Genomic DNA, 25,608 nt, shown 5'->3' with positions numbered 1-25,608 from the left:
CACGGACAATGTCAGCGAAATAGTGCCCACTGCCCACCAGCCACGCCCCGACACATGGGGTCACGCCGGCCAATCACAAAGCTTTGATGCGTTCAAGTGCATTATTCTGGCACAGGAAGATTATGTTATAGGACATTAACGATACAACTGAATATTGTTGTTCTATCTTTAGACGCATCTCGCGATCGACTGGGAATCTCCCCAACCAAAGCAATAGACTGGTGCAGGAATAAGTCTTAAAACCTTGAAATGAGTCAGCATTTTAACACGTCTTGTCCCCTCATCTCAAGCTTTTTTGAATGTGTGTGCGCCTGAAATAAGGTTGGTAGTTAACACAAGCTTACGAGATTTACACGTTTTGTTATATGACGTAAGACACCTCAGTTAACACCCCACTTGTGAATCTCTAAGCTTCAATAGGAAGCAAAGAAGTGGCTGAATGAGACAAAATGTCATCACGGCGAACATTAGCCTCCTACGGTTGAGCAGATATGTGACCGTGCCGTAGTTCCTTCATAGCCTAACCATAGCTTTGTAGTTCTGGTGATTGCATCTACGCTTCAAAAACCACAATATGGTGTTAATATGCAAGTATCACAAGCGTGCCAACGGTCTTGTTTTCTGCAAACCCAAACCCAATGGAAAAATCCCATAAGCTTTTCATTCCGGGATAACTAGCGATGACAACTTCCAGGTCGTCCTAAAGAATTCCTCATCACTGCGCCACTCTATTGACTGGAAACACGGCGATGAAGCATCAGAAACAGCATCTGATGTCTTGCAACACGGTTTTAAATTAAAGACATGGCCAAAGAGATTTAACAATATTGATACATCCAGAAGTGTTCGCACTACATGCCACAACATCTACTGAACTCTTTCTGGGTCAGCATTTTGAATTGATTCTAAGGTTGCGTTCATATCCCTCCTTTTGATTGTTATAGTGTTGAACATTCAGAACAAAGCACTTTGGCAACTTACCACATACGTTTTAAATTGCTTAATAAGCACCGTAACTGTCATGATATAATTTCTCGATCATAATCGGTTGTTTCCGTGAACGGCCAGATGTTCTGTCACGTAAATGTTGCGGCCGCAAGGCATTGTGGGGCAGCAGTATCTCCTTTCCTTTCGTAAAGGAAGGTCCAGTGTTTCCTAAGCTAAAGGAACTTTCAAAGCTCCTGTCCTATCATCTATAGCAGGGGTGCCCAATACGTCGATCGTAATCGACCGGTCGATCGCAAAGTGGGTGTGGGTAGATTTTTTTAAAGTTAGCCTATCATCCATCCTTACTATGGTACTACTTGATTGAAGTACAGGTAAGCCAGTCTGACTTGTATTGTGCCAAAAGGCTTCATGCCGTTATGAGGGGGCCTCACCTCCTCATCTGAAGTGCAAATGTGGCGCACTATTATGTGCTTATGCAGTGCAATTAGTGTAAGCCACAGTTTATCCGCCGTTTAGTCCACTTTAGTCCCCCCCCCCCGCTCGCGACACAGATTGGACAGGTGCAGCCCTGTAGGGAGATCATTTGGGCGTGGTCATTTTAAAAGTAGCTCCCAAGCTGAAAAAGTGTGGGCATAAGCCGATCTAGAGCAGTGCTTCTCAACTGGTCAGGCCTCGGGACCCACTTTTTACTTGGTCAATACATCGCGACCCAACATTTTGAAGCACTCAAATCTATTCAACAAAAAAACGTGCTGTAAAATATACGCTTTTCAGCATACAATATTAATAACCGTGAAGTACAGTCCATATATCCCTTAACAGAACTAAAGTATGCTTTTAAAAAGGTTTAATGAGATGATGGAATCAAAGCTGAACTATATAAAAAGGCACGCATGCTGAAAACCCAACCCAGCAGGGGGTCTGGGGGGATTCTCCCCCAGGAGATTTTTAGAAATACTAACATAAACTATGCATTCTGGTACTCTGAGAAGAAAATAAATAAATCTATTACTACCCGACATGTTAATAATATTTTATGCCATTGTTTGTTTTTCACTTTGTTCTGACATCTTGCTGCGAGAAGAGTAAAGAGGAGATAGTCTGTGTGACTTACTTTAAATTGTGGGTTAGGGTAGATAGCTCCCATTGTTCTGTGACCTGTCAGTCATCAGACCGGGGGTCATATTTCATTACGTGTTCATTTGTATCTGAAGTTGTACCCATGGATGTATAAAGAAGAGTTCTACCGCAAAGTTATTCTCCGTGGGGACTTCCGGCAACAATCTTGATTCTGATTGGCCAGAAGACTCGAGAAAACATCAGCAAATATATTTTATTGAGAAGATGATCACTCCGTGACAGAAGTTTTCAAAACCGTTTATGGTCTCCGGTACTTCCAGTCCAACGCCGACTGCATGCACAGCGTAAGAAAATCGGCCCTTCAAAATAAAAGTTTGACTTTTCCCCCCCAAAAAAAAAAAAAAAATTAATACAATTTTTTTTTCATTTTTTTTTTCTTCGCTCACACATCCGCGACCCACTCCTAACGGGTCCGCGACCCACCAGTTGAGAACCACTGATCTAGAGAATCCGAACAGCTCTTATCATGGCTGCCACTGAGGTACTTCCGGGTCATTTCACTTTAGGAACCTTCCTAAACTAATCTGACAGCAACCTTAGGCTGCTAAGGCCCGCTTAATTGAACTCTAAAACACCTTCTAACATCAAAATATGCAAATGTATTAATAGATTAATTTATGTACAGTATTTATGAATAGATGCAAATGATTTCAAGAATTAGTTAACACCGTTCAGATTTCACTATCTGGTCTGATTCATGTTGGGATTGGTGACCCCAAATTGACCAGGATGCAGAAGATTAACATCTCTAAACTTCACACGCAGGATTTGCTCAGATGATTAGCAGCCATTGATGGTCGATGGCTGCTTTATCCCCAGCCTAAACCGTATCAGTGTTTCCCCTGCATAGAGACTGTTGTATCAGCTGCCAAAGCCTTTTTAACTGATGCAGACAAATAAAAAAAACTGAACAAAACCCAGAAAAAAAACTGCCAAACATCTCCGCTTTTGGCAAAACGTGGGCATCCGACCAGAAGAGGAGGCGTGTTCGACACTCTGGTGGAAGAGATGGCAGCAACAGATACAGCTTCTCAAGAGCATTGATAATGTACTGTGGAAGGAGGAAAGTTAATGTGTTGATATGGGCATAGATATGTCTCATAATTATTTGTGTGAACATCAAAATAATTTGTGTGTAAATATGTGATTTGGAAATCTAAAACACCACAAATGCAGTTAAAAGATTTTATTTATATATTTTTTTATTTTATTTATGTTTTTTTTTTCCGGTCGAATAATCGATTATTATTCGCCAGGCCTGCCGAATAATCGATTTTGATCATGGTCAGTTTCTGGCAACCCTAACCCGTGTTTACATCAGCACTATAGGGTGTTTAACTATTATATGAAAATATAATATGAGCTTTTGAAATGATGATATGCTAGTTTTTATATTTCAAAGATAAGATGTAGTATCTTATGTTGACATTGTTTTGATATGTATATATTATTCATTCTGTTTATTTTCTATTGTATGTTTACCTCAAGTGGAATGCCTTGTTTACATGATGCTGTGGTCACAACAAATCCTATTTCTAAGCTAATGTTTGATAACTTTAAGACAGCTGCATACCGTTTGAAACCCTAGCTCGATGTTAGTTCTTCTACTTACTATAAATCTGAAAGTTAATATTTATTTTAATGTAACTTCCTGACAGTCCTCTGATTGCTAAAGAAAATGTTGCTTATATGCGGTTTTGGCAAATCTTGTTTTTCTCCTCATCTCTGTACTGAATATAATCGTATATCCATTTATAATTCCCTTTTACTGTCTGATTCCCCCAAAAGGTGAAGAAGGACTCTGTGGTGTCCTGCGTCCTGGACGCGGAGGCGGTGGCCTGGGATCGAGAGAAGAAGCAGATCCAGCCCTTCCAGGTCCTCACCACCCGAAAGAGAAAGGTACGTGGCAGACGGAGCAGAATCTAATGAGACCGGGGAAGCATGAATGAAACGCTCGGGGTGTTTGAAAGGGGTCGGAGATGCTGAGGGGAGCGAAAAGGTTGAAGGGAGAAAACAAGACTGAGATAAAGACCAGAAGGTAGAGGAGAGGTAGATAATAGAGTGAAATCATCCGGCAGACGGACGCAGAAAGACGGGGAGATTGAAGTGTGAGACGGAACAGTCAAATGGATCGAGGGGGGGGCGGGCTGGGAGATTGCAAATGTCAGCGAGCTGTTTTTCTCATTTTGATCAGAATAACGGCCCTTTTTCCACTCCACCAATCACATTAGAGCGAAGCGGCTCCCTTTGACATTGTCTTTCTGTGTGCGTCATAACATCCTTGAAAATTAGGAAAGGAGAAATGAGAGAGCCAATATTGGGGAACGATGGTGATGATGATGGAAATGATTATCCTGATGATGTTCTTGCTAGATGCTACCGAATCATGATTATTTGTAATGATGGCTCGATGCACAAACTGATTGTACGGCCCCTCTGGCATTTCGTAACAACATCTCCACTGTTTCGCAACCGCGAGCGTTCCCACTGAAATGAAATCGTTGATGAAACCCGATATGCACTAATTAAACATCATTAATTGGCGGGGGGGGGGAGTAATGAGAGAGTGGAAAGAGACGATGGATAAATTAGGAGAGAAATCTTTCAAGTTTGAAGACCGCAGAGGTTATTGAAGACGCTGTAATGTCACATTGTGCTCCTGATGACATCCTTCACCCATCAACGTGTTGGGATAGCATCGCATTCGGAAAGGGTTCTCAAAGAAGCTGTTTTCGTTGCCTAATTAGAACTTAAATGTTTACTAAACGGAGATCTACAGATCATTAGTTCAAACCCCAGAACTATTCCTTACCTTATCGACTAGTTGTCCACGTGTTGCCTGATACCAAAGGATTCAGGGTCCATACGTTGAACAGATGGATTTAGCAGTGGCCTCCTTTTTACTCAGTCGATTGCTTTTGATTCTGGAGCAATGCAAATGTTTTCTTACAGCAGCCGTATCGCAGCTGGAGGCAATCGAAAAACAGTGGAGAGAAACGGTGACACGCAAGATTTGTTCCACTCCTCCGATACCATTTATTCCTCCACCGAACGGGCCCAAATACAATCTGAACCAGGAACCGGATTATACTGTTCTGTCGGCGTGTGACTTCGGTCAACAGCGATCACACTGCCTGTCGATCGAGCGATGCAGTCGAGGGGTTTTTCAAAAGCTTTTGAAGTCCACACGTTAACGTTTCCTCCCTCCACAGGACATTATCAATGCTCTTGAGAAGCTGTATCTGGTGCTGCCATCTCTTCCACCAAAGTGGTGTCCTGCACGCCTCCTCTTCTGGTCGGAGGCCCACGTTTTGCCAAAAGCCAAACGTTTCACCAGAGATGTTTTTTTTCTGGGTGTTGTTCAGTTTTTTTTATATTGCTGCATTAAAAAGGAGGCTTTTCAGCTGATACACATTTCTCTAGTATGTTGAAGAAAATAAGCACAGTTTGCAAAGACACTTAGTATCACGTACTTAACATGTTTCGTTCAGCAGGATAATGTCAACATATTTCCACCACTTTGTGATTTTTGAAGGTGTCTCTATTTCACGTGTGTGTCATGTTGTATCTTTCACTCGGTTTAAGTGGTAGGCCTGTTCACGGGAGCGGTGATGGTCGTGGTTTCTGAATGCTTTTACCCATTCGCACTTTTGGCATCGAGGCGTTATTCCAATGGCCAGAAGTAAAGGCTCACATCAGCTCACTATAAAGTAATATAGTCTACATCACAGTTGCATCGCTCCGCATCACCGCCGCTAGCTAAAGGCAGTCTTGTGTCAGGTTGATTATGTTTTATCGTCTCTTCAAGTCATTTGTTAGCAACCCCCGTTTGTAGGGCTGCTCGATTATGGCAAAAATCATAATCTCGATTATTTGGGTAAAAAATCGATATCACGATTATTATTATTTACTTTGAAAACATCCATTTATTGGAGATTTTTTTTGAACAGTATGTTTTCAACAGTTGATTACCCTGAACATTAAATATAACTCAACTGAAAAACCATTATAAAAAAAACTGTAATTTGAAAAGATAAAGTAATAATAAAATAATAATCGTTTTATTTCGATTACGTTGTTTTCGTAATCGTTGCAAGCCATAATTGCGTTTAAAATACGATTTTTAATTGAGCAGCCCTACCTGTTCGTATGACACACGGAAGCAGAGGACTTTCACCAGTGTGGTATTTACTGACATTTATGTCCGAGTACAAAATGTGAACATCTCTCCAGCTTGTTTAAACCATAGGCCTTAGTCCAGGCTTCTAACTACAAACACGCTCCAAAAACACGTTGACTTCGATGCAAGGGAACCCGAAGTGGTGCAGTTATTTCATGGTTTTAGGACTCTATGCCCAAAGTGCGAATGGGTAAAAGCATTCAAATAACCACTACCATCACCGCTCCAGTGAACTGGCCTACCACTTAAACCGAGTGAAAGATACAACAAGATACACCCAGAGAATAGAGACATGTGGCTCCGAAAAGCTCACACATAACTACGGTTTCTACTGGGACTTCTTAAAGGTCCCCTTTGGAGCTATCTTCAGTTTCTGTTTACATTAAGTGTTACTTAGCAACGCACTTTGTTTGTATTCTTGATGCTTAAGAAACATACGAAGTGACTTTCCTTCCTCAGGAGAGATAAGCAAAAGCATCTGTCAGCATCATTTTGAAACCTGAATGTCTAAATGTTCTTGCTGGCAGTCTCCTTCTTCCCCTTTCCTTATTTTTAAATCACTAGTCTAAAGGAATCTACTAGCTGAGACGAAGACGCCTTACAAGCACACACGGAGGAATGGATTCACAGAAAGCTGCAACCTGAACTTGTCATGTTCGGTGAAGTTGGAAAAGTCATGGAATTGTACACCCGGGCCACGGGGGAATCGCGGTACTACGGCGTGGTGGAGAGTGTAGACACTGACGGGAGTAAATAAGTGTGGAGGAAACGGGCGGAGGAGAGGTGAGAGGGAAGGCAGGAAGAGAGAGAGGTGAACACAAGGAGGTGTAAGGCTGTGAGCAGGGAGAGTGCTTAGCTTTCAAGATGAACTGAGGAGAAATCAAAGCGCGCTTTGTAACAAGTCCCACGATGGGAGGCAGCGATTTGTGAATAAAAAGGGTCTCTGCGTGTTTCCGTCGAGGGGGAAATAATGACATGTGTGTGTTTCTGGAATGCCTCCCTGCAGGACGTGGACGCTTCGGAGATCAAAGTGCAAGTGTGTGTGTACGCCTTCGACCTCCTCTATCTCAACGGAGAGGTAAGACCCTGATGAGGGAAATATTACCAGAGGTCTCTCACTCACACACACACACACACACACACACACACACACACACAGAATAGCTCCGGTTGTCTTTTCTGTGCTGTCACTGTGTGGACGTGCCTGCATGCTCGTCACCCCGCTGAGATGCAGACGGCGTGCCTGAATGCCAATGATGGCGCGACTGGAGGCCGTAACTAGATAATGATTGTAACGCTCATTGTAATTCCAGCTGAGTGTGTGTGTGTGTGTGTGCCTTTCACTGTGTGTTGTGTGTGTGTGTGTGTGTGTGTGTGTGTGTGTGTGTGTGTGTGTGTGTGTGTGTGTGTGTGTGTGTGTGTGTGTGTGTGTGTGTGTGTGTGTGTGTGTGTGTGTGTGTGTGTGTGTGTGTGTGTGTGTGTGTGTGTGTGTGTGTGTGTGTGTGTGTGTGTGTGTGTGTGTGTGTGTGTGTGTGTGTGTGGTAATTGTGAATGGGTGTGAGATTGACATTGTGCCTGATTTCAACCCAATAACACACATTTCTCAGCAGATTTTCCATGTGAATAAAATGCAAATCATCAAATGTCAGCCAGTATATAAATGGAAACAACACATCTACAAAATTAAAGAAATCACCAGCTATTCTTATTATTCTCATTTCCTTGATGCCTCCCACCTAAATGTGGCGTTTATGTAAATGTCACAAATGACCCTGTCTCTGTATTCGCATCATTTTTTTGACTGTGGCCTTTTTTCAGTCATTTATTTATATATCTGTGATGGACTATCTCTCTGTCCTTCAGAGCTACAGCCCCGTGCACTGCAGCCTTTGTCACTGCTGATAGTGTTAGTGGCCAAGTGGAAGAGCACTTTATGTTTCCCTCCTGAACCCTCAGTGCAACCATTAGACGCTGCTAGCAGGACTTCATCCACCGCTGAGGACTCCAAGGTCACGTCCTTGGTACTTTTATTTATCCAGCTTCCAAACCAGAGCAGTCGAGTTGAAGGCTAAAAGAAAGAATTGTGGCTTTTGTGTCCGTGTAGGTAAAGCAGAAACCGCCTTAGCGTTAAGGAAACACACAGATAACCACACGTCAATGTTTATTCCACATTTATTATTTACTAAGGGTGTCATCGTGGATACAACGCTCCTGTTTTCCAGCGTTAAGGCTTTTCATAGTGAGCTAGCAGCTTTCCCCTCAGAGACCCAACAGCTCCGTATTAGGTGGCTGTGTTTTGCCTTATTATATTACCCGCATGACTCGTCTCCAGAAAACTATTAATGCAGTTGGAAATGCAAAAAGAGTGCAGTGAAGAGTTTCTTGTAGACATGTAGGTGCTTTTCCATTTGGCCAAGTGTTAATTAGTGGATTTTGTTTCCATAACTGACATATATTTTTTTTTTATGTGCACATTTTCAAAATACCCCCAAACCTACCGTAGGTGGTTTGAGACTTGTTTGTGAGTGGGTGTTTTAAAGTGTGTGTGTGTGTGTGTGTGTGTGTGTGTGTGTGTGTGTGTGTGTGTGTGTGTGTGTGTGTGTGTGTGTGTGTGTGTGTGTGTGTGTGTGTGTGTGTGTGTGTGTGTGTGTGTGTGTGTGTGTGTGTGTGTGTGTGTGTGTGTGTGTGTGTGTGTGTGTGTGTGTGTGTGTGTGTGTGTGTGTGTGTGAAGCTAGTTGAGATGGCATTTCATCCTTGTCATTGCAAGGCTCCGAGCTATGAAGAGGAAATGGTTGTAATGATAAACCGTTTTGCCATTTGTAATGTGTGTGTGTGTGTGTGTGTGTGTGTGTGTGTGTGTGTGTAGTCCCTGGTGCGGCAGCCGCTGTGTCGGCGTCGGGCTTTGCTGAGGGAAAGCTTCTCGGAGGTGGAGGGAGAGTTTGTGTTCGCCCGATACATCGACTCCGACAACACCGACTCCATCGCAGAGTTCCTGGAGCAGTCTGTCCGAGGTGTGTGTGCGTGTGTGTGTGTTCATGACTGTGTGTTAGATATGGACACACTTTCTTATTTGTCTTACTTCCCCCTATCCCTGTGTGTATTAAAGCCTTTTGTTTGTGGGTGTTTTGGTGCAAGATTAATTTCATTTGTGGCCTTGCCTGCTGCTTTCATGTGTAAATTCTCTCTCTGTGTGTGTGTGTGTGTGTGTGTGTGTGTGTGTGTGTGTGTGTGTGTGTGTGTGTGTGTGTGTGTGTGTGTGTGTGTGTGTGTGTGTGTGTGTGTGTGTGTGTGTGTGTGTGTGTGTGTGTGTGTGTGTGTGTGTGTGTGTGTGTGTGTGTGTGTGTGTGTGTGTGTGTGTGTGTGTGTGTGTGTGTGTGTGTGTGTGTGTGTGTGTGTGTGTGTGTGTGTGTGTGTGTGTGTGTGTGTGTGTGTGTGTGTGTGTGCTTGTTTCCCTGCCTGTTGTCTCTTTGTTGGTTGCATTGTTGTGTGTTTGCCTCAGAGACCGAACCTGTGAGTTGTGTAATTGGGTTTCCCTGTATTTTAAAACGTGTGAGTGTGTGTGTGTGTGTGTGTGTTATATGCCTGTGACTTTGCCTACTTCTCTTTGTGTCCTCACTTCTTGTGTGTACGTGCTTGTGTGTGTGCGTCTCAGGAGACAAAGACCTTCCATATATCTCAAAGATAATCTGTTCATTTCCTTTCTGCACAACTAGGATCGTGTTTTGGTGTACTAATGTGTGTGTGTGTGTGTGTGTGTGTGTAGACTCCTGCGAGGGTCTAATGGTGAAGACTCTGGAGAAGGATGCCACCTATGAAATTGCTAAGCGCTCTCACAACTGGCTCAAGGTGCGTGTGACATAATACACTTGACATCAACTCACATGTTTTTTATATCAAAGGACTTCTGACACAAAGTGATACGAGTGAGCTCCAATGTTTGCATCACTGACCATACAAAGGCCTTCATCTACTTCTCTGTGCCTGCCAGTGGCGAACCGTCAGGGCCTTCGAGGTATTCAGAGAATACCCTGGAACACTCGGATAAAACAAACAAAAAATCGATTTAATTATATAAATAAAATGAATAAATGAGAATGGTATCTGTGTTGTTGATCTGTAATATTACGTTGATGTGTTTGTCCTTCTCCGACCATGCTCTGCGCATTTCAGTGGTTTTGTGTTAGAAAAGAAAGCAACCAATCAGATCTTGTTCTGGGTCTCTGGGTAGAATGTCCTTCAACCAGGTATTCTACATCCTTGATAGGATGCCCTGGCCGTTGCACTGAATGAGAGCGTACGTTTGGACTGACAGTTTGATCAACCAATCATATTGATTTGTAGCCAATGTTCTTCCAGAGTTCCCCTCGGTTCCAGGGTGTTCTAGAAGGCCCGCTAGTTAACCGGCTCGAGACGGAGGATCTCTAGATGAATGCGACGAAGCAATTCATGCCGTTTTATTATTTTTAACGTTGAAATGACGAGTGCAACAGGTGGAGATGAAGTTGTTGAGGAATTGTTGTGAGTACCCTTTTCAAGACGACGATTCAGTGAACAGACGGACATTATAATGCCGCGGAGGGGGGGAGGCGGCGGGGTGTGTGTGTGTGTACAGAAGGTCCAGTTGTGATAGACACGGTTCACCACTGGAGAACTGGTGTTAATCTCTTTTTGTATTTCTTTATCTATTTTTTTATTTTAATTTTGTTTTCTCTTGTCTTTTTTTCTCTTCTTAATTCTCTTTCAAAGCGTCTTTGAGTTTCGTGAAAAGCGCTATAAAAGTCACATGTATTATTATTATTATTATGGTGCCTATAAAGTCTACCTTTTGTTCTTGTTTGTAACAATCATCGCACTTTCATACACAAACCAATTTCATATTTCTGGGAACATTTTCAAGACCATTAGCTTGTCAACATTTATAAGCAGCCGTTGAGACGCCCGACAGTTCCAATTGTTCATAAATGACATTTAATTGTGCTGCTGGCATTTCCTTTATGCACGGAAGAGACGTACCTCTTAAGACTCGGAACAAATCCTGTTTTTCCAGCTGCCACTAAGCCCTGTTTGTACGATGTGCATGAACGACACGGCGATATCTGACCCTCTCTCTCCCGCAGCTGAAGAAGGACTACCTGGACGGGGTGGGGGACACGATGGATCTGTGTGTGATCGGCGCCTACCTGGGAAAAGGCAAGCGGGCGGGCGCCTATGGGGGCTTCCTGCTGGCCTGCTACGATGAGGAGAACGAGGAGTTTCAGTCTGTGTGCAAGGTGTGTGTGTGTCATCACATTTAGCTGATGCTTTTATCCAAAACCACTTACACACACATCAATGCGGTCGACATGGCGACAGGAGCAATTTGGGATAGAGTATTGTCGTGGATCCGAAATCTTAACACTCAGGAATAGAATAAAGAATAACACAAAGGAAACATTAAAACACAGATGTGGTTGAATTGAAATGTTATCTTGCTGGATAAGGAACAGATTACCTTGCATCAAGTTAGTCACGAGTCCAACACATTTGATACACCTCTTTTTGGTCTACACACTCTACCTTTAGACCTTTCACAATCACGTCACAAAACCCTATGCTCAATAAAACGGTGCAAACAGACAGTCATGGTACAAAGGTCTTATTTAATCAAACTGAAGGATGAACAAACTAACATAGCTTGCAAACCATGACCGTATAATATTAATGCTGTCAAAATTATCGCGTTAAAGGCGGTAATACATTTTTTGAATTAATTGCGTTAAAATATTTAACGCATTTAATGCATGTGCAGAATGGCCCGCCCCATACATCCCACCAGTGGCAGCGCTAGGGTAGGCTACACCCATACCAAGAAATGGCTTGGCCCCACCATGAAAAATGATGTTAAAGTAAGCAAAATAAAGTCCGCCAACTCGCGCCGAGTAAATTGCACAGACAGCAGTTAGTCAGATTGATTTCAGCCACTTGTCTGGAAATACCGAAGACTAGAAACGGTTTTGAAAACTTTTGTCACATAGTGATCATCTTCTCATTAGAACATCTTTGATAATGTCTTCTGGCCAATCAGAATCACGATAACGGCGTGGTGTTGTTGCAGGAAGTCCCGACGGAGAATACTTTTGCGGTAGTGCATCTCTATATACATCGATACAACATTACGTGCTGATAGAAATCAACACGTAATGAATTAAGACCCCACGGTGTGATGATTGATAGGTGTGTGGGCTGTCTTTCATTTTGACACACAGAACAAAGTTATAATAAACATAGATACTGTATGTGAAATGGATATATCCGCCTTCTTTCATTAATCTTTCCATTCCCACAACAATATACATAAAGAAATGACATAGTTCGAATGGTGATTAATCTGATTAATTAATTTTCAAGCTGTTATTAATCTGATTAAAATGTGTAATCGTTTGACAGCTAATTTAAATATATACATATTTCTACAGTTGCCCAAAGAAAAGATGGACGCGACATGATGACTGCAGGGTGTTTTTATTTGTCGTCTTGTTCTTTCGCTCTTCAAATCTGAGCCTGAGCAGCATCTGTGTGTGAAGGCGTGACTGGGTGCATCTTAGGATAGGTTGTAAGCGTGTACTTGAGCATGCGTGACCACGTGTGTGCATTTGCCTGAAGGTGTGTATTTTATATAATAAGAGCGTGAATAAGCTGACTTCACCACAGAGCATAAATTCTGTCTCTTCTCCGTCTTGCAGAAAGCTTCCATCTCTATTTTTTCTTTCCCGTCTGTAACTTTTATGTCTTTATCCATGGAAATGGGATTTAGTGAGCAGCGTGAACACGCTCCCAGCGCCGCCCGCCCCACTTTCATGTACTTACACACGTTCACACCTGGGAGCTGGCTGTTAGACCGCAGCGTGCGCCGCCGGCCTCCGAGCACTTCCACTGGAGCCGATGAAGGCTAAAGCGCCCGTTAGATTACCGAGTTAGTGCTTCCTTCGGTGGTGGAGTTTCTCTTCCCCGTTTGCTCTACTTCTCCTATAAATACAATCTGATTGGAGATGTGTTCACAGTTCAGGTGACCGCCCTGGAGAAGTGAGGATAGATGCTGCAGAAAGATGTGTAAAGTGTCTGTTATTGATTTTCATATTATTCTTATTTTTGCTTGGATAGCTGCTCGCTCAAGTTTTCAGATATTCTTCAAAGTTTTCTACATTGTCATCATTTCAACTTTAAACAAATGCTGACTGAGCTACACAATGGGAGTACCTGTCAGTCATTATGACCCGGTGCATCCAATAACATCAGCTTTTATTAGCGCTGTTATTCACGATTTCAGCTCCAATCTTTTCCACATTAAGATAAAGTCACATTTTCGTCTGTGAGGTCTGGCATCCCTATCTCATCTCATTTACGCTTTCTTGATATCTTGGCAGTTGTGCTTTCGTTAAAGTCTTATTGGTGCCTCACATTCTCCATTCTCGGCATTTAGTTTATATTTAAAGTACACACAGGCCCACAGTCTTCAAAAACAAGAGCTGAAGTCAGTGTATGTTCTTAACACACAGTCCCTGCTACTTTTCCCTCTCACTTCTCAATGTCAGACATTAAACCAAAAGCAATAATCTCGTTGTCCTTGACAAGATCAACTTCAGAAACCTGCAGTTTGAGAGGCTCCACTATAGCTCAGAGCCCAACGCATTTCCATTTCCCAAAAGTAATCTCGGCTATATGTGTAGGTGAAACGTCCTTGAGCGAGTCCTCGGCAGATCCAGGAGCAGCAATACTGCAGCTCTGAAGTTCACTCAAACTCAGAGGATATAAGTTGTAATAAAACGAAAAAGCCAATTAGGTTACAGTCGGTTATTTTTGGCACTTCACTTTAAAGAGGTGACTGTTGAATTCAGTTTGTTCGGGGATCCCTGGTGTAATACAAATCACATAAATTCCAAGTGGCTCCCTCATTGGATATTTGTCTGTTATTGGTACTGACATCCCACTTTATTAAAGACAGTAGAAGGGCCAACACATCAGATTAAATCTTATTCACCACAGCTCAACGTAATGAATGTCTTATTGCTATTTCCCGTATTTTAATATCTCCCATGTACATCAAGACTGATCCTTTTATGCCGCGTTATCCCAGCATGAGTATCGGCTATTGTGTCAACAGCAATCTCAGTAAATGGGTACGTCTGCGCTGAGCCCGGTGTGAAGCCTCAGAACAAACCTCTCAGATCGCTGCCTTCGGGCGGGAATAACTCGGAGCAGCAGCCTTGTGTGATTGTTTCTTTCAAAGAGGAAAAATCAAGAAGCACAAACCTGTGTGAGAGACTCTGCTTTATGTGCAATGTCTGTAGGGCTAGGGGATGATTCAATAGAACAGGTTATTATACCGTGATATTGATAGGTACTCGTCCAGGGTTCGGGACGAATCCTGATGGGCCGGTACTGAAGTGGGCCGGTCGGACGATGTGGACCGGACGGCTAAGTCACTAGCACCCCGTCCGTCGACAATTTACTAGCGGTACCGACGTGGGCCAGCGGTACCAAAGTGGGCCAGTCGTACCGAAGTGGGCCAGCGGTACCGAAGTGGGCCAGCGATACCGACGTGGGCCAGCGGTACCAAAGTGGGCCAGCCGTACCGAAGTGGGCCAGCGGTACCGAAGTGGGCCAGCGGTACCGACGTGGGCCAGCGATACCAACGTGGGCCAGCGTACCAAAGTGGGCCAGCGTACCGACTTGCCAGCGGTACCGACGTGGCCAGCGGTACCGAAGTGGGCCTCGGTACCACGTGGGCCGCGGTACGTACCGAGTGGGCCTGCGGTACCGACGTGGGCCCAGTACCGAAGTGGCCAGCGGTACCCGCCGTTGGCCAGCCGTACCGAGTGGCCAGCCGTACCGAGTGGGCCATGCGTGTACCGACGTGGGCCAGCGTACCCCGACTTGGTCCAGTGTACCCGCCGTGGGCAGCCGTACCACAGTGGGCCGCTTACCGAAGTGGCCCGGTACCGACGTGGTCCACGTACCGAATGGGCCGCGGTACGCCGTGGGCCAGCCGTACCGAAGTGGCCAGCCGTACCGAAGTGGGCCAGCCGTACCGAATGGCCAGCGGTACCGACGTGGGCCAGCGGTACCGAAGTGGGCCAGTCGTACCGAAGTGCGCCGGTCAAGAGTTCCGTGCTGATTTTTAGTCCCAGTCCGCCCCTGTCTCTGACGCATTAAAATCTAAAAGGAAACATTAAACCCACCGTCATATCTACCCATCTAACATTACACACAAGTTATGCCCGCAAGAATTTGTCCGAAAAACGCATTTTATTGGAGACCCATTGCATTTCCCTGGGGCACAATCAAATAAATATCCACATCAACATCACTGTTGATAAAGCCATATGCCGAGATATGGAGATTATCACATCTAAACGAAGCACATCTGGAGTCAGGGGGTCCGCGGGGTCTTAAAAAGTATTAAAAGTTGATAAATCAATTTAGCGACAATTAAGCTACCTATTAAAAAGTATTAAACGGCATTTTCCAAGGTATTACATTTTGTAGCTTGTTTTCAATAAGTATATGAATTGTCCAGAGAGGTTGTGTTCTACAGTCTGCCTGAATGTAATCATGGCGTAGGTGTTGTTAGGAGATTTGGTAGACAACTTGTCCACTTTCTTAAATCTCCTCGCGTTCCTACACGAGCCATTATCTTACAGGAAGGAAACCCAGAACCTACAAGTAACCGTTTAACAATAATCCACTTTAATGGTAATATACAATGCAATACAATCAAGTACAATCAATACAGTACAAATTACATACAGTTCTGTGGGATCCCACATTTACCTGATACTCACGTGAGCCAGCCAGCCAGCCAGCCAGCCAGCCAGCCAGCCAGCCAGCCAGCCAGCCAGAGAAGAAAGAGACCGAACACAGCGGGGTTTCTGTCTATATCCCTCGCTGACCCAAGGAGGAGTTATCTGCACCTCCCTTCCAGACCAGTGATTGGCTGCCCAAATTATCATCAACACCCCACATCTTAAGTCCGCAATCCCAGTGGCTCAGCTTCCTTATCACAGGGATCTGAGATGACTATGTCAACTCCACACCTTCCCCCTCTTCCTTTGTCCTCACAAAACCACATGTTAGCAGGCCCAAAACCAGCCCAGTTTTCTACACAAATCATTTTCAAGCTTCTTCACAGTTTGCACGAATACATACAAATATTTCCTTACAGTGTGTAGTGTGATTCTGTGTAGTTTATTTATGGCATCCCGTTGGGTTTGACGTCATCTGAACAGGACATCGCGCGCTCACTGCTTGATAGCACGACGGTCCGTTTACGCCGGTTGCTAAACAACGTCGTTATGGGGAAATGCAAGTCTGCGTCCAAATGGTTGGAAGATAAGGAGGAAGGACGATCAATACTGTATATAGTCAATGTGAGGTGAAGTGTGTCGCCAAGGTAACCGGTTAGAACTCCAAGTGGTGATGAGGTCTTAAAATGTATGGAGAGGGTCTTAAAAAAGGTCTTAAAAGGTTTTACATCTGACTTCAGGGTTCCTGCATAGACCCTGGGAATATACTAAACTGTCCCATCGAATCTGATCGTTTTGACACATCGTTGTTGGACATATGCATTTATTTTTCACTACAATTTCACTTGACTCGAACAGAAATACCAGAATAGGCTTAACCAAGTGGGGATCTCATATAGAGTAGTCATTTATTGAATAACCCAAAAACTAAAATGGTATATTAATACAAAAATATCGTTATGAGATATACAATGATGACCTATATCTGGATAGAAGCGTGTGACCACATCGCCCATCCTTTAAATGTCAACAGTTAAGCCTAAGCTGGATAACAAAGGCTTGTGTCGCTAACAGCAGTTCATATGTTAAAGTGAATTACCCGGCACTACAGCGAAAAAACATTTCGAACACATCCCAAAATGTGAGAATCGCCACAGTTTGCTTAGGACTCTGCCCAGCCAGAGATTTTAAACCAAACACGTAAAGGTGCCACGGTCGAATGAAACGGCAGGCTGAAGAACATAAAGCTTCAGGTTCAGAACACACCTTTTAGAATTCATCTATGTGCTGGAAAAATGCTTTATTTGCACGATACACCTTCCTCTTTCCTCCCCGTCTCTGTGCATGTCAGCCCGTTAGCTGAATCCTCTGTCTCAGCGGGTTCAGGTCTTTTAAGAGGTGACATGAAGCTTCAGGCAAAGTGTGTGTGTCTGTGTGTTGTGTTCTGTTGCTTGCTGCCAAATGTCTGCTTTCTCACCATCAGGGAATTTATATGTATGTGTGTCTTATCTCCTTTTGTCTCTTTCCAGATCGGGACAGGCTTCAAGGATGAGGATCTGGAGCAGCATTTCAATTTCTTAAAGGTAACGTGACTGTCGCACTTACTAGTTCGGTAGAAAAAAATCACAACTTGACACTTGTTTTCTCACATGAATGCCTTCCTTTTTAAAGGGTTAGTCATAACCAGGGTTTTTCAACATTCTCCAGCTACTCTATTTCCTCCTTGTTTAAAAGAAGCAGAATGAGTGTGTGAGATTGGTCTTTGGAGCCCTTTCAATCTACATATAATCTTCCCCTCATTCATTTCTTCCTTTATTCCAACTGTTCACATACCAACATGAGAGTGCATATATACAGTCTATGGGTATTACAGAGAACTGTCCGCATAGTTTCTTCTATACTGAACGTGACGCATATTCTATTAAAGGAAAATCTATATAATGAAGGATTTGGCTTTAAAGCATGTATCTGCGTGCACTTGGAGTAAGTGTGCAGGCGTGCTGTGACATGAGGTAATGAATTGCTTTTTCAATTTACATTTGAAGAGGCTTGTTCCGGAGCGGCAGAGCAGCATTTGGAGAAATTGACGACTGCTCTGAAAGTGATATCTGTCGCGAGTCAGAATACATTGGAGTGGTCGTGTTGACGTAAGTGTAGACACGCGTTTACATAAATCCACTTAAGAAAGCAGTCCTCTGTTCGAGAAAGACGGTAATTGTGAGATAATATTCACTGTTCAAACCCGCCCCACACGGGTGTTTTTAGAGTGTGGATGTTGACGCTTTGATGCTCGCGATTCATCTGGAACCCTTTAGAAATCAACACAAATGAATCGCGTTACCAGGTTTGACCCCATCTTCCTTCAAGCACAGATGTTGACCGTGGATTTCTTTGCTGTGAAAAAGCAAAGAAAAAGCAAACAAAGTAGGCATTTTCTTTGTGCCACTGCATCTCACAAATTAATACTCAGACCCTGCAATAAAATAAATCAAGTTTCACTTTAGTTTTTTAAGTAACTCAACTCAAACTCACGAGTCACTCACTCCGCATCATCAGACAGGTTTTTAGGAATATGAGACAGATTAGAACAAACTCGGAACAGCGCCAACGTTTCCCCGCAGCGAGGCTCTGGTGTTATGCCGTGTTATGCATGCCCTCCAAAAGGAAATGATGTAGTTTCCAAACCGTACTTTGCCGTGCAGATCAACACATGTCTGGGAGGTTTTGCTTTACGCTGTGTGCGCTCCCGCGAGCTGCATGCACACACGGCATAACACCGCCCCCCCCCCCCGTTGACAGTTCACGAGCGTGCTCTCTCGTGAACTGTTCAGACCCGACGGGTAATAAGGGATTATGACAGACATTTTACGATCCTGTCTGTCAAAATGACGGACAGCGAAAAAGTCTAACGCCACCTCAGTGGGACGGAGTGATATGCTTTGGCCATGGGTGACAGCAGTGGGTCAAAATGTGCATGTCTCTCCACCACTTCAACAACAATACCGTTGTTGCCAAGAAGCTGAGGCTTATTGACAGAGACATAAATATACTGTTGGTACTTCAATGTCACTAGGTGTGTACATTAGCCCTGCAAATACGATCTCCTTTTGTGTTCTGTTGTTTTATGTTCATGTTGTAACCTACTTGCTGCCATGCTGGACAGCTCTCTCTTGAAAAAGAGATCGATGATCTCAATGGGACCGTCTGGTTCAATAAAGGTTTAAAACAAAAACAAAAGTGTTTAAAAAAAATAAAAATCGCGGTAGATTTTGTCAGTCTCACGACGGTATTGGGACGTTTATTTACCGCGATATTCGGTATATCGTTACATCCCTAGTAAATTCAAAACCTGCCAGTCAAAATGTCCGATGCTCCGATCGATCGGCCGCCGGTCATTATCGGCCGATATTCACTCTTAATAGTTTGATCGGTGCTCTCTATAGAGGCCGATCAGGAGAGCTGGATCTGATCGATAAACGCGAGTGAAGTGTAACCGGACGCGAGAGAGAGATCAGATCAGCTGCTGCATAATCACCTGAAGCCCCGCCCACTGTTTAGCGCCTGCATGAGAAACTGACGGGCTGTCAGGAGAGAGAGAGAGGGGAAAAGAGAGGATCCGTTTCTCCCGTGTTATTATTCAAAGTGAATGTAAACTTTTGAATAATGTACTTCATCTACTACAAGTAGTTGATTTGAATGTATTAATTATGTTGTTTGTGGAATCATTTATTACAAAATGAATCGATCTGTTACGATTATAAACTGAAGCAATATAAAAATGACTCCCATTAACCGAGTTTTAAACATCAGCATATCCGGTCCTAGTCCGGTGATTACCTGCTAACGGAAACTCTGCTGCACCATTCTTATTATTCTTTTGAAACATGACCGGTAAGTTTCAAATGTGTCCGGTAAAATAAATTCTGCCCGGAAACCCTGATGCAAACATAGCTGTTATACATGTTCTGCACTATGAGAGAATATGCCCCGTGTGCACATTACACAGAGGGGGATCACAATATGAATACTACCATATGAGCTACAGAGGGGAATGACAGCAGGAAAGCGGCTTTGTCGATGCTTTACTAAGTATCTGAATATTGTCAGACATGCCGACAATTCAGAAATCCTCAAAACTAAGATGAGATGGTAGAAGAAACGAAAAGACCCTCAGATTTCTCGTACCCGTTTGCAATGGATTTCTTTCTCCACGTGTATTTGTTTTAGCAATCCTCCAACATGCTATTTCAATCATGATTTATTACAGATTATTATTCTAATCACCGCCATTACATATGTGTGATAAATTGTCACCACTGGAGATAACATTCAGCGTACAAACTGCTGCACTTTGGAGTTCTCGGAGCAACAATAAAACCCTTGAAGTAATATTGTAAAGGTTAAGGGTTTGGACTCAGTGGCACAAACTGCTGCACACAGTGAAACAGTGATTGAGAAGGTGGTGTAAGCTTTTTCTTTCTGGCGGACCAATACATCCGGCACTGTAGTGCTTTGTAATGAGGCCCTCCGTGTGAAGGTGATGGATGGTGAATTAAGGCGAGCTGCCGCTGTGTTGCTGCAAGGAGTCCAGACTCACAGAAGATTGGAGAGTTCACACTCCTCTGCGAGCTGCTGTAACCTGGGGAGCAATGATAGCTTGATTTCCTTTCCGAGCCCACCTTCTGATCAGTTGATTTTAGATTGTTCAGAATAGGGCCGGACGATATAAAGAAAATCATATATCACAATATCATTCACTTCGATCTAGTGGCTGAAGGAAAAAATCACTAATAGAGATTATTTGACAGATATTTAATTTGCGATTCCATTCGATGTTTTTTTAAAGCAAGATTTATTTCCAGTCTGTTATCTACTATTAGTAGACTAGAGCTTCAAAGAAACACCACTATTTTTTCCCATGTGTTGCATTGACAACATCTTGGATATTGGGCAGGTGCAAATTGCGATTTTGAAAGAAATCTGATTAATTGTGCAGCCCTAGTGGGGTTGGCCATTGTTGGCACTGTGGGAGATGTATCCTATAGTCCAGGGGTGTCAAACTCAATTTCATCGCGGCCACATTTGCATAAAGGTTGCACTCAAAGGGCCGGTTGTAACTATATAAATATATAATATATATATATATAAAATAATGTTTTATATTACATTATTGCCTCTGAATTGGATTATTATCAGATAGGATAATAACTTAAAGCAGAAGTCCAGGGCAAATAATTGCAATTCTCTTCAGTGCGCATGTCACAAAACGAGATGCATTGTGGGACATGTAGTTTATGGGCATATTATATTATAAACGTATTCTATTATTTGCAAGCTCTTGCGGGCCACATAAAATGAAGTCGCGGGCCGGATTTGGCCCCCGGGCCTTGAGTTTGAGACCCCTGCTATAGTCCCTTGACTACAGAGGTCACCATGAGGTGAACATAATTGGCCTTTTTCACACAAACACTGGCTCGAACAGAACAGCTAGAACGGTTCAGGAAGAAAACACTTTTCTGTAACTCAACTGGAAAAGATGACGCCAACAATATTACAATATCAAAAATGTCATACCTCGTCTCCTATCAGGATATCAAAGACATATTTATAGATTTCCTAGACTTGGGTGTATTTCTTTTAACATCTTTCCTATTGGATTTGATAACAATTTATTCACCATGTTCATAACTGAGACCTGAGAATGTGTCGGCGTTGCTACATCAAAGACGCAAAGCAGAACCATAACCACTTTCCATCCCACTTGATACAGCAGCACAATAACAGCCATGTCGCGTCCCACCACTCTGCTGCTCTCCTCCAACCAGAATACAGTGTTCATTCATTCATTATGTCTCCGTTGAGTTACTGTCAGTGACAGCCAGCACTTCCTGCACAGATGTTTCACATTTAACGTCTCAAAGAAGCGGGATTATACCCTGTGAGCTGTTTCCCTCGACTCTTATAGGAGAATATATGGTAAGACCCAAGTTAAAGGGAGCACGTGCTTGACTTAAGCGGCCACTGAGAGCTACTGAGGGATTTGCTTTTGATTTCATACAATCTCCAGTTTTCCAACTTAACAAGAAGTCCACCTTTTTTTATTATTATTAAGCTCGCCAGAAATACTGCACACTGTGCAAAAACTCTGTGTCCCCCGGCAACAGCACCTGTACTCAATTATAAATAGAAGTCTTTTTTTATACTGTATGTCCTCAAGATGGATGCTACACCCAGCGTAAAGAAATGTGCGTATAACTGAAACGGCTCCTATACATTATCATGTCTAATTATAATAAACATTTGTAATTTTTTTTAGAGGCCCTGTCATGCTTTTCGGGGTTTTCCCTTTCGTAGTTTGTTCTATAGGTTTGTGTGCATGTAAATGGTCTGCAAAGGCTAACATCCCCAAGTTCCTTCCCTGATGCACCTCCAATGGACTTTTGTTTACTTCTTTAACACAATGACATCACTGTGTAACGCTTGCACTTCTATTGGCTAGCGCTCCATCGCATTGTACGTGATAGGCGAAGGGGCGGGACATCTCTAAGCGGTTGACCAATCAGAGTAGACTAAGCTCTGGTTTCAGACATTTGTAACCCAGTATTTCCCTGCAGCGCCACAATACTTAATTCAAAATTGTATTTGAACACATATTTAGCCTTCGTGAAACATCCTCCAATTTGAATATTGCACAAGAGAATTCTGCGATTTCAATAAATTGTGTTGCCCTAATAACCATAACCTGTAAAAGATTTCATGTGGATCAGGAGTGCGATAAAGTATAAATCTGGAGCGCTAACTCCACGAGCAGAGATGTTTTATAAGACCCTACACGCCTACCAGCTCACTCAGTGTAATTCACGCTTTATAAGAGAGTCACTTGAATGCCCACAGTATAAATAATATGTGAGAGGAAAGCAGCACGACTGCCGGAGCCTCCTTTCCCCGGCATTACTTAAATATGACCCAGTTCTGTGGACTCCGCAGCGCTGGAGTTAACATTAATCTGTTCCCAGAGCCACATTGTTTTTATGCCAAAAGTGACACCTACGCTGACAGAATGATTGCTTGTGTCAAAGTTAAAAAGGCACTATTAAATATTGTAGAAGTTGACGGTTTGCTCGCAGAACGGAAACGCTTTGTTGGAGGCGGAGGCCTGAACTCAGCTAGTTTATTAAAGTTGTATTTCATCGAAGCGGTTACTATCAGGTATCAGAAGAACGTGCATATCGAGGTGTTTCTGAATGACATGTATGATGATGTGGTTTGGAAACACCCTCTCGTGTTGGCCCTCAGGCCGCAGGTATCATTTAGATATGAGAGTGTTCAGAGCGCCGCCTCTCGGGTGGATGGGAGGCAGCGGCAGACCAACCACAGATCTCTGCATCACTTTGTTTGTGAATGCATTTCACTTTGGTCTTTAGCTCCTAGACGTCTGTATCTATGTACAGTTTATATTCAGAAGTATGCTAATATCTCAAAAGGTGAGGACTACCTAGAGATTGTTTCGTTGACAAAAACGATGATGAAATATGTCCATCACCGCCCTCAATTGGACTCCTTTGGTTACTTCTGCGACATACACTCAAACTGAAAGATTGACAATAAAGTTGACTTTGACTTTTGATATTGACATCACTACGAGCGCGTCGGTTGGCGAGCGTTCGAACACAGTGTACGTGATATACAATTAGCATAATAGGGCCTCTTTAAATCAAAGATATGTCTGAATAAAATGATCCTGTTTGACTTAAATCTTTGATATATTCAGATGACGAAACTAAAACTAGACTATTTCCTTCACCACTGAATTCAAACTGAATACGGTTGATTTAATATAAACTTAGAAGGACTTTTGACATTGACAACATGTAAAGAAACTCGACATCAACACTGGAGTTAACTTCTTTATTTATTTGAATAAAATGTGTTTTATTCCATCTCCTGAGGTCCTTGGAACTGAGCATAATAAGAAAGTGCAAGATTCAAAGGCTTTATTGTCACATGCACCTACAGAGTCGTCTGGCAATGACTTCGGCTCCTCCGACAATGCAACGTACAAAATACTTAACACAGACAAAACAAGTCGTGCAAGATAAAATAGAAAAATATTATTCAGATGCTGGTTCCTGAAGTGAGAACAGAACTAGGCAAACAAGCTTTTAAATATGCTGCCCCTTCTGCCTGGAATCACGTACAGAAGGAGGCGGAGCTGAAACGGTCAGATCGTATCGCTCTGGGGGAAATCAAGTCTATCTTAAAGGACAGACGACAGGAAACCATTGGTCGATGTGATTGCCAAAATTGAAGTCGTTTAAAATTGTGCCAGTTTAACGGTTTATTTTATTTGCATATTGACTTGTAATGTGCCATTTCATTTGTGTTTTACAGCTGTATTCGTCTGCCTGTATTGTTTGTGTTCATTAGTCGTAACATTGTTCATGCTGCCCTCTTGGCCAGGTCGCTCTTGAAAAAAGGTTTTAATCTCAATGAGACTTTTACCTGGTTTAATAAAGGATATATAAGTTAACACTTAATATGTAAAGTTCACCTATTATGGAAAATCCACTTCTTCATGTCTCTTCTACATCAACATGTGTCCCTTCTCCATCAACATGTGTCCCCTCTTCTTCATGTCTCTTCCACATCAACATGTGTCCCTCTTCTCCATGAACATGTGTCCCCTCTTCTTCATGTCTCTTCCACATCAACATGTGTCCCCTCTTCTCATGTCTCTTCTACATCAACATGTGTCCCCTCTTCTCCATCAACATGTGTCCCCTCTTCTCCATGTGTCTTCTACATCAACATGTGTCCCCTCTTCTCCATCAACATGTGTCCCCTCTTCTCATGTCTCTTCCACATCAACATGTGTCCCTTCTTCATGTCCTTCTACATCACATGTGTCCCCTCTTCTCATAACATGTGGTCCCCTCTTCTTCATGTCTCTTCTACATCAACATGTGTCCCCTCTTCTTCATGTCTCTTCTACATCAACATGTTCCCCTCTTCTTCATGTCCGCTTCTACATCAACTGTGTCCCCTCTTCTCCATGAACAGTGTCCCCTCTTCTTCATGTCTCTTCTACATCAACATGTTGCCCCTCTTCTTCATTCTCTTCTACATCAACATGTGTCCCCGCTTCTTCATGTCTCTTCTAACATCAACATGTGGTCCCCTCTTCTCTCCATAACAGTGTCCCCTCTTCTTCATGTCTCTTCTTCTACAATCAACAGGTGTTCCCCTCTTCTTCATGTCTCTTCGACATCAACATGTGTCCCCTCCTCTCTTCATGTCTCTTCTACATCACATGTGTTCCCCTCTTCTTCAGATGTCTCTTCTACATCAACATGTGTCCCCTCTTCTTCACGTCTCTTCTACTCAACATGTGTCCCCTCTTCTTCATGTCTCTTCTACATCAACATGTGTCCCCTCTTCTTCATGTCTCTTCTACATCAACATGTGTCCCCTCTTCTTCATGTCTCTTCTACATCAACATGTGTCCCCTCTTCTCATGTCTCTTCTACATCAACATGTGTCCCCTCTTCTTCACGTCTC

General features: G+C 43.1%; 1 protein-coding gene across 1 annotated transcript in view; it reads left to right on the top strand.

The window, feature by feature from the left end:
* The window catches only part of lig1 (ligase I, DNA, ATP-dependent), a 99,046-nt gene that overhangs the window by 67,492 nt on the left and 5,946 nt on the right, over nt 1–25,608 (top strand). Inside the window, exons 19-24 of the mRNA XM_034104894.2 lie at nt 3,877–3,987; nt 7,275–7,346; nt 9,135–9,279; nt 10,032–10,114; nt 11,386–11,538; nt 17,580–17,633. Coding sequence (XP_033960785.1) covers nt 3,877–3,987; nt 7,275–7,346; nt 9,135–9,279; nt 10,032–10,114; nt 11,386–11,538; nt 17,580–17,633 — 618 coding nt within the window. The remainder of the gene's footprint in view (nt 1–3,876; nt 3,988–7,274; nt 7,347–9,134; nt 9,280–10,031; nt 10,115–11,385; nt 11,539–17,579; nt 17,634–25,608) is intronic.

This window comes from Pseudochaenichthys georgianus, chromosome 17 (assembly GCF_902827115.2).
Source record: "Pseudochaenichthys georgianus chromosome 17, fPseGeo1.2, whole genome shotgun sequence".
Classification (NCBI taxonomy): domain Eukaryota; kingdom Metazoa; phylum Chordata; class Actinopteri; order Perciformes; family Channichthyidae; genus Pseudochaenichthys; species Pseudochaenichthys georgianus.
This window is presented reverse-complemented; position numbering and strand designations above follow the sequence as displayed.